The 18,791-nt window shown below is 42.3% G+C and overlaps 1 protein-coding gene across 2 annotated transcripts in view; it reads left to right on the plus strand.

Annotated features, from left to right (window-relative positions):
- The window catches only part of zgc:171482 (zinc finger protein), a 323,915-nt gene that overhangs the window by 220,358 nt on the left and 84,766 nt on the right, over nt 1–18,791 (plus strand). For both annotated transcript variants that reach the window (XM_061910222.1, XM_061910221.1), the window contains exon 5: nt 13,107–13,343. In XM_061910222.1, the coding sequence (XP_061766206.1) occupies nt 13,107–13,343 (237 nt within the window). The remainder of the gene's footprint in view (nt 1–13,106; nt 13,344–18,791) is intronic.

The following is an 18,791-nucleotide window of genomic DNA, read 5'->3' on the forward strand; positions in this document are numbered from 1 at the left end:
ATGCTGCGACAAATATCTATCTCACACACACACACACACTTGCAAACGCACACACACACACACTTGCAAACGCACGAACATAGATTTCAGTGTGAGTTGAATATCAGGAAAATGCAAAACCAAAAAGGATTTTGTATTTAATTGAGATTTATGGTGTCCCAAAGAGAGGTGAAAGTAACATGATTAGATGCGATTAGAGCAGGGGTGTCGAGCCCAAATACAGAGTGGGCCAAAATTTAAAACCGAACAAAGCCACGGGCCGAGGTTGAACAAATGAACCTTTGAATAAGGACTCAAACAAGTTTTGCATTGAATATTGAAAAAGCAAGGCTTATATGACTTTCTAGTGACATGCAAAATCCATCCATCCATTTTCTACCGCTTATTCCCTTTCGGGGTCGCGGGGAGCGCTGGCGCCTATCTCAGCTACAATCGGGCGGAAGGCGGGGTACACCCTGGACAAGTCGCCACCTCATCGCAGGGCCAACACAGATAGACAGACAACATTCACACTCACATTCACACACTAGGGACCATTTAGTGTTGCCAATCATCCTATCCCCAGGTGCATGTCTTTGGAAGTGGGAGGAAGCCGGAGTACCCGGAGGGAACCCACGCATTCACGGGGAGAACATGCAAACTCCACACAGAAAGATCCCGAACCTGGATTTGAACCCAGGACTGCAGGACCTTCGTATTGTGAGGCAATAAATATCAACATTAACTTTTTCCACTAGCTAATAAATTTTTAAATAAAATGATGAGGTGGTCGGGGTTTTTGGGGGGTGGCGTGGTTTGGTGGTAGCGAGGGTGGGTATTGTAGCGTCCCGGAAGAGTTAGTGCTGCAAGGGGTTCTGGGTATTTGCTCTGTTGTGTTTCGGTGCAGTTGTTCTCCCGAAATGTGTTCGCCATTCTTGTTTGGTGTGGGTTCACAGTGTGGCGCATATTTGTAACAGTGTTAAAGTTGTATATACGGCCACCCTCAGTGTGACCTGTATGGCTGTTGATCAAATATGCCTTGCATTCACTTTTGTGTGTGTGTGTGTACAAGCCGCATATATTATGTGACTTGGCCGGCACGCTGTATGTAGAGAGGAAAAGCGGACGAAACGACAGGTTGTGGAGAACGCTAAAGGCAGTGCCTTTAAGGCACGACCCCGATATTGTTGTCCGGGGAGAAATTCGGGAGAATGGTCGCCCTGGGAAATTTTCGGGAGGGGCACAAAACTTCGGAAGTTTCCCTGGAAAATCAGAAGGGTTGGCAAGTATGAGTATTATCGGTGAATGCGGTGTTAATTTGATATTGCCTCAAGGGCCAAATGAAATTACACGGCGGGCCAAATTTGGCCCGCGGGCCAGATTTTGACACCCATGGGTTAGAGGAATGAGCAGCCAAAAAATACAGTAATGATCAGCTTGCAGGGTTTCTATTAACACCAATTCAAATTGAAGAATGTACAAAGGCGCTGAGTAGAGCCCAGACCTCCATAAAATTGAATAATCCCGGTCATAAAAGAGTCCTTTATTCTCATCAAAATGAAATAATACTGAAGTCTCATTTCCTACAAGGAGTGTAGCTCCACTTTGTTACAGTTCTTGGGTTTGCAGGAGATTGTGTGACTGGACTACAAGTGAATGGTCAATTTGTTAATTAATATTTGCATTATTTTTGTGATTGAGTTCATGCATAATAACTAATAAACACACAAAAAACCGTGTGGGAGTGGAGCTGGACTCTCTGGCGGTGGTTTTAGAGAGAAGAAGTCTAGCAAACTCCTAGCTATTATGGACAACAAACACCTCCCACCCACTACACTCGGACCTTGCGGAGAGGATGAGCATGTTCAGTGGAAGACTCAGACTCCCAAAATGTAACACGGAACGACACAGGAGGTCCTTCATACCGACAGCCATCAGACTGTATAATGCATATTTTCCTTGACTGCACTTAAATGTAGAATATATGTAGAATATATTTATATTATTCATGTTAAGTTTTCCTTGCCTTTATGTGGGCCTACTGATGATTTCGTAGTGGTTTGTGCAGCCCTTTGAGACACTAGTGATTTAGGGCTATATAAATGAACATTGATTGATTGATTGATATATATATGTCATATATTATTTATTATTATTATTGTTTATTGTGAGCGAACTGTGGTGCTGAATTTCCCCCAGGCATCAATAAAGTACTTTCTATTCTATTCTATTCTAGACCAGGGGTGTACAAACTTTTTCCACTGAAGGCCGCACACTGAAAAATCTAAGCAAGCTGGGGCCATTTTTATATTTTTTATTTTAAAAACAAATACAAAATAAAAATATACATTTAGGCCTCCACCCAGGCTTGATGCTAGTGACACCGAAGGGTTTCGGTCAAAAAAATATTAAAAATGTGTCATTATTCGGTATTATTATTATTATAGGCTTGAATCTCTAGATCATTAGGTCTATCTGTCAATATTACATTTAAAATAAAATTAAGTTGTATGCGCTTTTTGTCAAATAAAACCTTTTTCTTTTAATAGAAAAAAAACAAAATATGCAATATTTTCACCCAATAACATTTTTAAGTGGAATATTTTAGATTATCCAATAAGTGTAGTTTTGAAAAGGTCAATAAGTCATAACAACATTGATTTTAATTCGTTAGACTTTTTTGAGCTATGGCACTTCAAAAAAAAGAATCACACTAAAATTATCGGGGATCCAAAACGGTCCTATTCATTAAAGTGTTAAAAAATACATTTTAATTATGTTTACTTTTAACACAATAATCTCGCAATCAACTTCAGATCTATCTGTCAATTAGCAGTTTAATTGTTGTTTGTGTTTTTTGTTTGTTCTTTTTCAAACATAAACGTGTGGCAAACACAAAATATGCAACATTTTACACAAAAAAATATCTCAAAGTGGAATATTTAATGTGACGTAATTGGAGCCTTGAATAGGTCAATAATTCATAATGACATTGATTTTGATGCATTATTTTTTTTTTTTTAAAGAAAGAAACAGCCTGCATGGCAGCTTTGTGTTATTAGAGTCAACATTGCAACATTTTCTTGTTAAATTTCACCTCTTTGCTCTTTAAAGCCACTTTTTATGTTTTGTATTTTTTTAATCGTAATATTTGAGAATGTGCTTTGAGGCCGTTAAAAAATTCCCTGCGGGCCGCACTTTGGACATCCCTGTTGTAGACTTATCCAGAGCACTTAGCTTTATCAGGATTATATTTGTTTATATAAATACACTAAGTTGCCAAAAGTATTCGGCCACTTGCCTTGAAGCACATATAAATTTGAAGTGTCATCCCATTCCTAACCCATAGGGTTCAATATGATGTCGGTCCACTTTTTTGCATCTATTACAGCTTCAACTATTCTGGGAAGGCTGTCCACAAGGTTGCGAAGTGTGTTTGTAGGAATTGTCCACCGTTCTTCCAAAAGCGCATTGGTGAGATCACACACTGATGTTGGTCGAGAAGAGCCTGGCTCTCAATTCTCCTTTCTAATTCATCCTAAAGGTGTTCTATCGGGTTCAGGTCAGGACTCTGTGCAGGCCAGTCAAGTTCATCCACACCAGACTCTTTAATTCATGTCTTTATGGACCTTGCTTCGTGCACTGGTGCACAGTCATGTTGGAAGAGGAAGAGGCCCGCTCCAAACTGTTTCCACAAGGTTGGGAGCATGGAATTGTCCAAAAATGTTTTGGTATCCTGGAGCATTCAAAGTTCCTTTCACTGGAACTAAAGGGCAAAGCCCAACTCCTGAAAAACAACACTTCACCATAATTCCTCCTCCACCAAATTTCACACTGGGCACAATGCAGTCCGAAATGTAGCGTTCTCCTGGCAAGCTCCAAACCCAGACTCGTTCATCAGATTGCCAGATGGAAAAGCGTGATTCATCACTCCAGAGAACACCTCTCCACTACTCTCGAGTCCAGTGGCGACGTGCTTTAAACCCTTACATCTGACGCTTTGCATTGGACTTGGTGATGTATGGCTTAGATGCAGCTGCTCAGCCATGGAAACCCATTCCATGAAGCTCTCTGCGTACTGTAAGTGGGCTAATTGGAAGGTCACATGACGTTTGGAGCTCTGTAGCAACTGACTGTGCAAAAAGTCTTTGCCTTATGCGCTTCAGCATCAGCTGACCCCTCTCTGTCAGTTTTACGTGGACTACCACTTGGTGTCTGAGTTGCTGTTGTTCCCGAACTCTTCCATTTTCTTATAAGTTGACTTTGGAATAGTTAGGAAAGAGGAAATTTCACGACTGGATTTGTTGCACCGGTGGCATCCTATGACAGTTCCACGCTGGAAATCTCTGAGCTCCTGAGAGCGACCCATTCTTTCACAAATGTTTATAGAAACAGTCTCTATGCCTAAGTGCTTTGATTTTATCCACCTGAGATCAGGACACCTGATTCTCATCATTTGGATGGGTTGCTAAATACTGTTGGCAATATAGTGTATACATTTTTTTGGGGGGGGGCGGCATAGCTCGTTTGGTAGAGCGGCCGTGCCAGCAACTTGAGGGTTGCAGGTTCGATTCCCGCTTCCGCCATCCTTGTCACTGCCGTTGTGTCCTTGGGCAAGACACTTTACCCACCTGCTCCCAGTGCCACCCACACTGGTTTAAATGTAACTTAGATATTGGGTTTCACTATGTAAAGCGCTTTGAGTCAATAGAGAAAAGCGCTATATAAATATAATTCACTTCACTTTTTAATTCTGAACATTTCTCCTTGAATTAAATCAAGCTAGTTTTGTGTTGCCTATGATTGGTCCGTCTGCATTTCGGGCAAGTAATCTAACAATTAACGACCGATAGAAATGAACTCATTCTGTTTTTTGCACTTTTGTGTATGTGGGGCGGTGAGGTTAGGTTTTGTGTATTGTAGGAGCCCCTCAGGCATACTTGCCAACCTTCCCGATTTTTCCGGGAGACTCCCAAATTTCAGTGTCCCTCCCGAAAATCTCCCGGTGCAACCATTTTCCCGAATTTGTCCCGATTTCCACCCGTACAACAAGACTGGGCCCGTGCCTTTAAGGCACTACATCCAGCTTTTAAACACACATATGTTAGACTGACCATACGTCCTCTTTTCCCCGGACATGTCCTCTTTTGCGGGGCTGTCCGGGCGGGGTTTCTTAAATGCCTCCAATGTCCGGCATTTTGAGTCAGGGTTGCGTTTATTTTCAATGTACGTCCGAGTTAAGAAGGGGTTAAAAACAAAACAAATTGTGAAGGTGTGTGCACGCAGCAGCATTCGTGAGGGAGGGGCAGAGGCAGAGAGAGCGAGAGAGCAGGAAGCGGACTGATTGTTAATCAAGGCATACTTAGTCGACTGCCATACAGGTCACACTGAGGGTGGCCGTACGAACAACTTTAACACTTTTACAAATATGTGCCACACTGTGAACCCACACCAAACAAGAATGACGGACACACTTCGGGAGAACATCCGCACCGTAGCACAACAGAACATATACCCAGAACCCCTTGCAGCACTAACTCATCCGGGACGCTACAATATACAGCCCCCGCTACCCGAACCCCATTTATGTCACATAAAATATTCCAGTTTGAAAAATATTTTTGGTGGAAGATTTTGCTTATTTTGTGTGTTTGCCATAAAAAATAAAACAAAGTTTTGTTTGACAAAAAAGGGCGGAAAACAAACAAATAAATTGAAAAAATAAATAAAACATTTTGAAATGAGGAATAGATCTGAAGTTGATGTAGACTCCAGAGATTTAAGAGTTAAATATAAAATGTGTGTATGCCCTGGCACACCATTATCATCATTTCATGACCAAAGCAAAACACATTTTACACTTTTATACTGAAATAAATACACTTAAAACTACCAGTTGCAGTAAAGTTTAGATCCATGAAGAAAAGAAGAAAGTGAATAAAAGTTTATAACTGAATGCATTTACATATGCATACAAATGTGTCTTTTATTTACATTTTTTCTTTTAACGAATTAATGTTTATGACAACCTTTTTCCAAAAAAGATAGAATGTGAGATAACAGGACAATGCATACGTTTATCATTTGTTTTCAAAACGCTTAAAAAAAAGGGGGAAACTCTGGGTCCCATTTTTATGACTTGATGGGGTCCATAGGACCCCATTTTGAAAATCCCTAGCGCCAACACTGCTGTCAACAGAGGATAAAAAATGCTTTATTTAAATAAATATATTATTTATAAAGCAAGTTCAAGTATCATTGGTAAATTTTCACCTAGTCGCATATGTGTCCTCTTTTTGGGATTACAGAATATGGTCAGCCTATGTGGATGGTCAACAGCCATACAGGTCACACTGAGGGTGGCCGTATAAACAACTTTAAAACTGTTATAGATATGCGACACACTGTGAACCCACACCAAACAAGAACGACAAATACATTTCGGGAGAACATCCGCACTGTAACACAACATAAACCCAACAGAACAAATACCCAGAATCCATAGCAGCACTAACTCTTCGAATTCGGAGGTCTCAAGGTTGGCAAGTATGCCCTCAGGACTATAATATTAATGATAATAAATAAGTAATATTAAAGAATATTAAAGATCGGATCGGATCGGTTCGCAGCAGAGTGTGAAGCGACCGGAATGAGAATCAGCACCTCCAAGTCCGAGTCCATAGTTCTCGCCCGGAAAAGGGTGGAATGCCATCTCCGGGTTGGGGTGGAGACCCTGCCCCAAGTGGAGGAGTTCAAGTACCTAGGAGTCTTGTTCACGAGTGAGGGAAGAGTGGATCGTGAGATCGACAGGCGGATCGGTGCGGCGTCTTCAGTAATGCGGACTTTGTACCGATCCGTTGTGGTGAAGAAGGAGCTGAGCCGGAAGGCAAAGCTCTGAATTTACCGGTCGATCTACGTTCCCATCCTCACCTGTGGTCATGAGCTTTGGGTCATGACCGAAAGGATAAGATCACGGGTACAAGCGGCCGAAATGAATTTGGGGCTCTCCCTTAGAGATAGGGTGAGAAGCTTTTCCATCCGGGAGGGACTCAAAGTAAAGCCGCTGCTCCTTCACATCGAGAGGAGCCAGATGAGGTGGTTCGGGCATCTGGTCAGGATGCCACCCGAACGCCTCCCTAGGGAGGTTTTCAGGGCACGTCCAACCGGTAGGAGGCCACGGGAAAGACCCAGGACACGTTGGGAAGACTATGTCTCCCGGCTGGCCTGGGAACGCCTCGGGATCCCCCGGGAAGAGCTAGACGAAGTGGCTGGGGAGAGGGAAGTCTGGGTTTCCCTGCTTAGGCTGTTGCCCCCGCGACCCGACCTCGGATAAGCGGAAGATGGTGGATGGATGGATGGATTAAAGAACAAAAAGGAGGTACAAAGAAAACGTTGTAAAGCCGAAAGATTTGATTAGTCAATTAAACGTAGTCGCTGACTAGTAGTAGGCCAAATGTTTTCTACGACAAACCAAATGGTCCAGTTGCGATCAATTGAATGTCCTGGATGAAGGAGAGCATCCTTCAGTAGGTGACTGACGAAATATTTAATACTCTCTACAGTCCCGGTTGGTCGACATACACCACACATTCCTAATCTGTAATCAGTGAGTGTGAAGGAGGTGGTATGACTCATGTGTGACTCTTGTTTTTGTTTGCCTTTCAAAACGTGAGAATGCGTGATATCGGGGCGACATAACTGGAGGGATATTGTCACATCGTGGAAGGCAGATCGGCACATTTGGACACGCCATCTGGCATTATGGGCTTTCATCACACACACGTTGGCTGTGGAGCGAACACCCCCTCCCCACACTTGCGCTTTCTGTGTCCAAATATGTAGTCAACCTTACACACATAGCCAAGACTATTCTGGTGTTCGTGTACACACACACACACACACACACAAACACGCGCACGGCCAAATCCTCGCTACGAGCCAGAGTGGATATGTCATCGCCTGGTGGCTATTAATGGACAATCGCCATGGTAACCAGTGTCATGTCATGAGCAGTGGGTCACCTGGGGGTCTATCTTCGTTCCTTCACGCAAGGAAGGCGTGAAAGGAGCAGAAGGAAATGGGAGAAAAAGGTACCATACTAAAATATGGAACGGAAAAAAAAAGGATCCGAAGTGCAAGTTCGAGAGTGGGAAAAGGCATTTTCTTGAAGGTTGTTCTCTGGGGAGGGCCACAACCTTCTGATGACCCTCATCTGTGTTTCACACATGTGCGATCGATTGCTCCCCCGCTTTTAGTCTAATCCCACTGCTTTTAGATGAGTCTATGTGGGTTAGCATGCCGAAGGAACAACAACTGAGTGCGTCTGAATGGTTGAGCCTCGCCGTGCATTTACGCGCGGTGGATTGTTGGGTTGAAAGTGGTTCGACATCCGACCTCAAATGTCAAGAAACATGTGAACAAGAACCTAGACCCTTATGCATTTCAGTAGTGTGTATAAGAGTGTTTCAGTAGTGTGTGTGAGAGAAAAACATTTCAGTTGTTTATGTGAGAGCATTTCAGTAGTGTGTGTGAGAGAAAAACATTTTAGTTGTTTATGTGAGAGCATTTCAGTAGTGTGTATAAGAGTGTTTCTGTAGTGTGTGTGAGAGAAACACATTTTAGTTGTTTATGTGAGAGCATTTCAGTAGTGTGTATTAGAGAATTTCTGTAGTGTGTGTGAGAGAAACACATTTTAGTTGTTTATGTGAGAGTATTTCAGTAATGTGTATGAGTGTTTCAGTAGTGTTTGAGAGAAAAACATTTCAGTTGTTTATGTGAGAGTATTTCAGTATCGTGGATAAGAGTGTTTCAGTAGTGTGTGTGTGAGGGAAACACATTGTAGTTGTTTATGTGAGAGTATTTCAGTAGTGTGTATGAGAGTGTTTCAGTAGTGTCAAGAAACATGTGAAATAGAACCTAGACCCTTATGCATTTCAGTAGTGTGTATAAGAGTGTTTCAGTAGTGTGTGTGAGGGAAAAACATTTCAGTTGTTTATGTGAGAGCATTTCCGTACTGTGTATAAGAGTGTTTCAGTAGTGTGTCTGAGAGTGTTTCAGTAGTGTCAAGAAACATGTGAATAAGAACCTAGACCCTTATGCATTTCAGTAGTGTGTATAAGAGTGCTTCAGTAGTGTGTGTGTGAGAGAAAAACAATTCAGTTGTTTATGTGAGAGCATTTCAGTACTGTGTATAAGAGTGTTTCAGTAGTGTGTGTGAGAGAAACACGTTTTAGTTGTTTATGTGAGAGCATTTCAGTAGTGTGTATTAGAGAATTTCTGTAGTGTGTGTGAGAGAAACACATTTTAGTTGTTTATGTGAGAGTATTTCAGTAATGTGTATGAGTGTTTCAGTAATGTGTGAGAGAAAAACATTTCAGTTGTTTATGTGAGAGTATTTCAGTAGTGTGTATGAGAGTGTTTCAGTAGTGTGTGTGTGAGGGAAACACATTTTAGTTGTTTATGTGAGAGGATTTCAGTAATGTGTATGAGAGTGTTTCAGTAGTGTCAAGAAACATGTGAACAAGAACCTAGACCCTTATGCATTTCAGTAGTGTGTATAAGAGTGTTTCAGTAGTGTGTGTGAGGGAAAAACATTTCAGTTGTTTATGTGAGAGCATTTCAGTACTGTGTACAAGAGTGTTTCAGTAGTGTGTATGAGAGTGTTTCAGTAATGTCAAGAAACATGTGAACAAGAACCTAGACCCTTATGCATTTCAGTAGTGTGTATAAGAGTGTTTGAGTAGTGTGTGTGAGAGAAACACATTTTAGTGGTTTATGTGGGAGTATTTCAGTAGTGTGTATAACAGTATTTCAGTAGTGTGTGTGAGAGAAACACTTTTTTGTTTTTTTATGTGAGGGTATTTCAGTAGTGTGTGTAAGAGTGTTTCAGTAGTGTGTGTGAGAGAAACACATTTTAGTTGTTTGTGTGAGAGTATTTCAGTAGTGTGTATAAGAGTGTTTCAGTAGTGTGTGTGAGGGAAACACATTTTAGTTGTTTATGTGAGAGTATTTCAGTAGTATGTATGAGAGTGTTTCAGTAGTGTGTGTGAGAGAAACACATTTTAATGGTTTATGTGGGAGTATTTCAGTAGTGTGTATAAGAATATTTCAGTAGTGTGTGTGAGAGAAACACTTTTTTGTTTTTTTATGTGAGGGTATTTCAGTAGTGTGTGTAAGAGTGTTTCAGTAGTGTGTGTGAGAGAAACACATTTTAGTTGTTTATGTGAGAGCATTTCAGTAGTGTGTATTAGAGAATTTCTGTAGTGTGTGTGAGAGAAACACATTTTAGTTGTTTATGTGAGAGTATTTCAGTAGTGTGTATGAGAGTGTTTCAGTAGTGTCAAGAAACATGTGAACAAGAACCTAGACCCTTATGCATTTCAGTAGTGTGTATAAGAGTGTTTCAGTAGTGTGTGTGTGAGGGAAACACATTTTAGTTGTTTATGTGAGAGGATTTCAGTAGTGTGTATGAGAGTGTTTCAGTAGTGTCAAGAAACATGTGAACAAGAACCTAGACCCTTATGCATTTCAGTAGTGTGTATAAGAGTGTTTCAGTAGTGTGTGTGAGGGAAAAACATTTCAGTTGTTTATGTGAGAGCATTTCAGTACTGTGTATAAGAGTGTTTCAGTAGTGTGTATGAGAGTGTTTCAGTAGTGTCAAGAAACATGTGAACAAGAACCTAGACCCTTATGCATTTCAGTAGTGGTATAAGAGTGTTTCAGTAGTGTGTGTGAGGGAAAAACATTTCCGTTGTTTATGTGAGAGCATTTCAGTACTGTGTATAAGAGTGTTTCAGTAGTGTGTGTGAGAAGAACACATTTTAGTTTTTTATGTGAGAGCATTTCAGTAGTATGTATGAGTGTTTCAGTAGTGTGTGTGAGAGAAACACATTTTAGTGGTTTATGTGGGAGTATTTCAGTAGTGTGTATAACAGTATTTCAGTAGTGTGTGTGAGAGAAACACCTTTTTGTTTTTTTTATGTGAGGGTATTTCAGTAGTGTGTGTAAGAGTGTTTCAGTAGTGTGTGTGAGAGAAAAACATTTCAGTTGTTTATGTGAGAGTATTTCAGTAGTGTGTATAAGAGTGTTTCAGTAATGTGTGTGAGGGAAACACATTTTAGTTGTTTATGTGAGAGTATTTCAGTAGTGTGTATGAGAGTGTTTCAGTAGTGTCTGATAAAAACATTTCAGTTGTTAATGTGAGAGCATTTCAGTAGTGTGTATAAGAGTGTTTCAGTAGTGTGTGTGAGAGAAAAACATTTCAGTTGTTTATGTGAGTGTGTTTCAGTAGTGTGTGAGAGAAAAACATTTTAGTTGTTTATGTGAGAGTATTTCAGTAGTGTGTATAAGAGTGTTTCAGTAGTGTGTGTGAGGGAAACACATTTTAGTTGTTTATGTAGTTGTTTCAGTAGTGTGAGAGAAAAACATTTCAGTTGTTTATGTAGGAGTATTTCAATAGTGTGTGTAAGAGTGTTTCAGTAGTGTGTGTGTGAGAGAAACACATTTCAGTTGTTTATGTGAGAGTGTTTTAGTAGTGTGTATAAGAGTGTTTCAGTAGTGTGTGAGAAAAACACATTTTAGTTGTTTATGTGAGAGTATTTCAGTAGTCTGTATAGGAGTGTTTCAGTAGTGTGTGTGAGAGAAACACATTTTAGTTGTTTATGTGAGAGTATTTCAGTAGTCTGTGAGAGAGAAACACAGTTTAGTTGTTTATGTGAGAGTATTTCAGTAGTGTTTTCAAGAGTGTTTCAGCAGTGTGTGAGAGAGAAAAACATTTAAGTTGTTCATGTGAGAGTATTTCAGTAGTGTGTATAAGAGTGTTTCAGTAGTGTGTGTGTGAGAGAAACACATTTTGTTGTTTATGTGAGAGTATTTCAGTAGCTGTATGAGAGTGTTTCAGTAGTGTGTGTGAGAGAAACACATTTTGTTGTTTATGTGAGAGTATTTCAGTAGCTGTATAAGAGTGTTTCAGTAGTGTGCGAGAGAAACACATTTTGTTGTTTATGTGAGAGTATTTCAGTAGTCGGTATAGGAGTGTTTCAGTAGTGTGTGTGAGAGAAACACATTTTAGTTTTTAATGTGAGAGTATTTCAGTAGTGTGTATAAGAGTGTTTCAGTAGTGTGTTTGTGAGAGAAACACATTTTGTTGTTTATGTGAGAGTATTTCAGTAGCTGTATAAGAGTGTTTCAGTAGTGTGTGTGTGAGAGAAACACATTTTGTTGTTTATGTGAGAGTATTTCAGTAGCTGTATAAGAGTGTTTCAGTAGTGTGTGTGAGAGAAACACATTTTGTTGTTTATGTGAGAGTATTTCAGAAGTCTGTATAAGAGTGTTTAAGTAGTGTGTGTGAGAAACACATTTTGTTGTTTATGTGAGAGTATTTCAGTAGCTGTATAAGAGTGTTTCAGTAGTGTGTGTGAGAAACACATTTTGTTGTTTATGTGAGAGTATTTCAGTAGTCTGTATAAGAGTGTTTCAGTAGTGTGTGTGAGAAACACATTTTGTTGTTTATGTGAGAGTATTTCAATAGTGTGTATAAGAGTGTTTCAGTAGTGTGTGTGAGAAACATATTTTGTTGTTAATGTGAGAGTATTTCAGTAGCTGTATAAGAGTGTTTCAGTAGTGTGTGTGAGAAACATATTTTGTTGTTTATGTGAGAGTATTTCAGTAGCTGTATAAGAGTGTTTCAGTAGTGTGTGTGAGAAACACATTTTGTTGTTTATGTGAGAGTATTTCAGTAGTCTGTATAAGAGTGTTTCAGTAGTGTGTGTGGGAAACACATTTTGTTGTTTATGTGAGAGTATTTCAGTAGCTGTATAAGAGTGTTTCAGTAGTGTGTGTGAGAAACACATTTTGTTGTTTATGTGGGAGTATTTCAGTAGTCTGTATAAGAGTGTTTAAGTAGTGTGTGTCATATGGACGTCAACAGGATTCTTGATAACCCGGTCTTGTCTCTGTATATATTGGATAGTAGTCTGTTTATTTCAATTGTTAGTTTTTCCTTTATTACCTCTTGTATTATATATCTTAACCCCATATTTGTTCTCCCTACCGCACCGTAAATTGGAGTCCTTCATCTCGTTATATGCAAATATAATGACAATAAAGTCTATTCTATTCTATTCCAGATTCCTCCCCTTCGACACCACTGTCCACAGACCCCACGGCCCCGTCCTGGCCCGAGGCGGTGGTCAGCGGGAACGGCGGCAGAGAAGCCGGCAAGTACTGCTGCCTTTGCGGCGCCTGGTTCAACAACCCGCTGATGGCCCAGCAGCACTACGAGGGCAAGAAACACCGCAGGAACGCCGCCCGAGCGCGCCTGGTGGAGCAGCTCCAGGGAAGTCTGGATGCCACGGAGAGCACAGGTCAGCCCACGTAATCCCCTCCAAAATATCCCCTCACTCAGCAGGGCTTTCGCTGCTTTTTAAAGTGGAACTTGATCAGCGCGATGGGGTTTAACGTAGGTGCTAGTCGCCGGCCATCACTCTCATTCAGTTTTGACGGCCGAGTCACTCCCGTACGGTATAATTAGCCCCATAAGACTGTTGACTTTACGATCTGCTACGGAACTCGCTGACTGCCAAAGATAGATGGATTAGTTTACATAATTACATGCGAATGTCAGTGTTGTTTTCTCAAAAAAAGGGCTGGCTTTAGGATCAAGCCTGCCGGAGGGTTTTAGGATGGATGATTTGGATTTGCAGTTTAGTTAGAGCAGCTTTGGACCGACTCAAGGTCAGCGGCTCTCACCGTTCCCTGCATCCTCTCCGGCTCCGACTAAATATAATTCAAAAGCCGCAGATTACTCGTGTAAGGCGGGTCATCCATCACATGAGGGAAATGTTTGTCTCTCCCTAATTAACTCTTTATCTCGGTCGAGTCGGAATGTTGGCTCGTCTAGTTCTACAACGATGGCTAACCTTTCCACCGATTATCTAGAGAGGCTTTAACACACATTGTCATTTTATGTTATTTTGTACAACTGACAATAATAAAAAATAAAAATAAAACCAATTTTATGCATAGGTTTGCAAGGGGGTAGAACATTTCAAGCAATTTGGGGAAAATTTAACATTTTACAGAGGGAAAAATGAATGAATTAATTATCAAAAAGCTTGGTCATGAAAAAGAATGACGATTGTTTATGACCATTGTTTCTTCCGCTTATCCGATGTCGGGTCGCGGGGGCAACAGCCTAAGCAGGGAAACCCAGACTTCCCTCTCCCCAGCCATTTCGTCTAGCTCTTCCCGGGGGATCCCGAGGCGTTCCCAGGCCAGTCGGGTGACATAGTCTTCCCAACGTGTCCTGGGTCTTCCCCATGGCCTCCTACCGGTTGGACGTGCCCTAAACACCTCCCTAGGGAGACGTTCGGGTGGCATCCTGACCAGATGCCCGAACCACCTCATCTGGCTCCTCTCGATGTGAAGGAGCAGCGGCTTAACTTTGAGTTCCTCCCGGATGGCAGAGCTTCTCACCCTATCTCTAAGGGAGAGCCCCGCCACACGGCGGAGGAAACTCATTTCGGCCGCTTGTACCCGTGATCTTATCCTTTCGGTCATGACCCAAAGCTCATGACCATAGGTGAGGATGGGAACGTAGATCGACCGGTAATTTGAGAGCTTTGCCTTCCGGCTAAGCTCCTTCTTCACCACAACGGATCGGTACAACGTCCGCATTACTGAAGACGCCGCACCGATCCGCCTGTCGATATCACGATTGAACTCCTCCACTTGGGGCAGGGTCTCCTCCCCAACCCGGAGATGGCATTCCACCCTTTTCCGTGCGAGAACCATGGACTCGGACTTGGAGGTGCTGATTCTCATTCCGGTCGCTTCACACTCGGCTGCAAACCGATCCAGTGAGAGCTGAAGATCCCGGTCAGATGAAGCCATCAGGACCACATCATCTGCAAAAAGCAGAGACCTAATCCTGCGGTCACCAAACCGGAACCCCTCAACGCCTTGACTGCGCCTAGAAATTCTGTCCATAAAAGTTATGAACAGAATCGGTGACAAAGGACAGCCTTGGCGGAGTCCAACCCTCACTGGAAATGTGTCCGACTTACTGCCGGCAATGCGGACCAAGCTCTGGCACTGATCGTACAGGGAGCGGACCGCCACAATAAGACAGTCCGGTACCCCATACTCTCTGAGCACTCCCCACAGGACTTCCCGGGGCACACGGTCGAATGCCTTCTCCAAGTCCACAAAGCACATGTAGACTGGTTGGGCAAACTCCCATGCACCCTCAAGAACCCTGCCGAGAGTATAGAGCTGGTCCACAGTTCCACGACCAGGACGAAAACCACACTGTTCCTCCTGAATCCGAGGTTCGACTATCCGGCGTAGCCTCCTCTCCAGTACACCTGAATAAACCTTACCGGGAAGGCTGAGGAAAAAGATGGGAAAAAGGTAAACGCTGGGGAAGGATGAGTAAAAAAATACAATCCAGACTGGGCTCCTAAGGGGGCCCAGTTCGGAGTGAGAAACATCTCCATAGCAAAGCACATATACATATTACAACGTACATCTCGAGATATCTAGCAACAGTAGTTCAAGGACATGGTGGTAGGGCACAGCTCTCAGGCGCTGACCATCCATTCATCACCCCTATGGGATTAGCGTCGAGGGCGTCGGATTGGGGGACAGGAGGGTGTATGTGTGGCGTATATTTTTTTATGTGGATGTGTGTGTGTGTGTCTCTGTTCCGCGGCCTTGATGTATTTGCCGTCGCTAGTCCAAAGTCCACAACAAACAGGTGTGTGTCCATGAGAGACAAGAAGGGAGTTTGTTGTGTCTTCGCTGCAGTGTCCTTCGGGAGAGTCTCGAAGCCAGGGAACAAATCAAGTGAAAATGATTTGTATGCGAGTGAAAATAAAATTTGCTTTTCACTCTAAAATTGTCGATGACTGGTCCTGAAAAACTGCGGGGTAGACAGTCCGATGTGATCCACTGTTCTTCCCGCATCCTCCAATCATTTGTGGCAGCTTTGGGGTACTTTGAAGACTGCCAGCAACTTCCAATTTGTCGAGAAACAAGAGCAACGCTTACTCCAATCAGCAGATGTCCTGTTTTCATCATTCCGAATAGGTGGATATCTTCACGTCCTCGACAGAAAATGGTCGCCAGGCACGTGGCCCTCCTTCCTCTCCCAAGAGTCCGTTGTGTGTCCAGCAACAACCGCTTCGTCACGACAGCAGGTTCCCCCAAACCCAAGATCTTGTCAATTTTGTTGAGGCCAGTTAAATAGTTCCAATGTTTAGATTTGGAGAGCAGTGCAAAAAGAGGCAACAAGAAAGTTAAGACAAGACAAAACAAAGAAGCAAGCAGGAGAGGAAAGGGGAGCGTCCACCCTCGATGAGTGCCAGAGAGAAAAGTCAGCCACCGATTGTGCAAGTTCTCCCACTTAAAATTATGACAGAGGTCTGTAATTTTCGTCATAGGTACACTTCAACTGTGGGAGACAGAATGTGGGGAAAAAAATTCACATTGTAGGAATTTTAAAGAATTTATTTGTAAATTATGGTGGAAAATAAGTATTTGGTCAACCATTCAAAGCTCTCACTGATGGAAGGAGGTTTTGGCTCAAAATCTCACGATACATGGCCCCATTCATTCTTTCCTTAACACGGATCAATCGTCCTGTCCCCTTAGCAGAAAAACAGCCCCAAAGCATGATGTTTCCACCCCCATGCTTTACAGTAGGTATGGTGTTCTTGGGATGCAACTCAGTATTCTTCTTCCTCCAAACACAACAAGTTGAGTTTATACCCATCCATCCATCCATCCATCCATTTTCTACCGCGTATTCCCTTTCGGGGTCGCGGGGGGCGCTGGCGCCTATCTCAGCTACAATCGGGCGGAAGGCGGGGTACACCCTGGACAAGTCGCCACCTCATCGCAGGGCCAACACAGATAGACAGACAACATTCACACTCACATTCACACACTAGGGACAATTTAGTGTTGCCAATCAACCTATCCCCAGGTGCATGTGTTTGGAAGTGGGAGGAAGCCGGAGTACCCAGAGGGAACCCACGCATTCACGGGGAGAACATGCAAACTCCACACAGAAAGATCCTCAGCCTGGATTTGAACCCAGGACTGCAGGACCTTCGTATTGTGAGGCAGACGCACTAACCCCTCTGCCACCGTGAAGCCCTGAGTTTATACCAAAAAGTTCTATTTTGGTTTCATCTGACTACATGACATTCTCCCAATCCTCTGCTGTGTCATCCATGTATCCATTCAGTCGTTCAACAGTCCGGGGTCTCCGTTGTCGTATTTTACGCTTCATAATGCCCCACACATTTTCCATGGGAGACAGAACTGGACTGCAGGCGGGCCAGGAAAGTACCTGCACTCTTTTACTACGAAGCCACGCTGTTGTAACACTTGTCTTGCTGAAATAAGCAGGGGCGTCCACGATAACGTTGCTTGGATGACAACATATGTTGCTCCAAAACCTGTATGGACCATTCAGCATTAATGGTGCCTTCACAGATGTGTAAGTTACCCATGCCTTGGGCACTAATACACCCCCGTACCATCACGGATGCTGGCTTTCGAACTTTGCGCCTATAACAATCCGGATGGTTATTTTCTTCTTTGTTCCGGAGGACACCACGTCCTCTGTTTCCAAAAATAATTTGTAATGTGGACTCGTCAGACCACAGAACACTTTTCCACTTTGCATCAGTCCATCTTAGGTGATATCGGGCCAAGCCAAGCCGGCGGTATTTCTGGGTGTTGTTGATAAATGGGTTTTGCTTTGCGTAGTAGAGTTTTAAATTGCACTTAAAGGTGTAGCGACCTACTGTAGTTACTGACAGTGCTTTTATGAAGTGTTCCTGAGCCCATGTGGTGATATCCTTTACACACCGATGTCGGTTTTTGATGCAGTACCGCCTGAGGGGTCAAAAGTCCGTAATATCATCGCTTACGTGGAGTGATTTCTCCAGATTCTCTGAACCTTATTATATTATAGACCGTAGATTTCTTGCAATTTCTCTTTGAGAAACGTTGTTCTTAAACTGTTTGACTATTTGCTCACGCAGTTGTGGACAAAGGGGTGTACCTCGCCCCATCCTTTCTTGTGAAAGACTGAACATCTTTTGGGAAGCTGTTTTTATACCCAATCATGGCACCCACCTGTTCCCACTTAGCCTGCACACCTGTGGGATGTTCCAAAAAAGTGTTTGATGAGCATTCCTCAACTTTATCAGTATTTATTGCCACCTTTCCCAACTTCATTGTCACGTGTTGCTGGCCTCAAATTCTAAAGTTAATGATTATTTGCACCCAAAAAAATCCGGTTGAACATCAAATATGTTGTCTTTGTAGCATATTCAACTCAATATGGGTTGAAAAGGATTTGCAAATCATTGTATTCCGTTTATATTTACATCTAACACAATTTCCCATCTCATATGGAAACGGGGTTTGTACAACTAATATAGACACTTACATCATGTGTTGCCTTCATTATAGCACTTATATAAGACTTTTAAAGTCATTTTGGTAGTAGGCTAATATAACTAATATAGACACTTACGTCACGTGTTGCCTTCATTATAGCACTTATATAAGACTTTAAAGTTATTTTGATAGTAGGCTAATATAACTAATATAGACACTTACGTCACGTGTTGCCTTCATTATAACACTTATATAAGACTTTAAAGTTATTTTGATAGTAGGCTAATACAACTAATATGGACACTTACGTCACGTGTTGCCTTCATTATAACACTTATATAAGACTTTTAAAGTCATTTTGATAGTAGGCTGATACAACTAATATAGACACTTAC

This window comes from Nerophis ophidion, linkage group LG09 (assembly GCF_033978795.1).
Source record: "Nerophis ophidion isolate RoL-2023_Sa linkage group LG09, RoL_Noph_v1.0, whole genome shotgun sequence".
Taxonomy (NCBI): domain Eukaryota; kingdom Metazoa; phylum Chordata; class Actinopteri; order Syngnathiformes; family Syngnathidae; genus Nerophis; species Nerophis ophidion.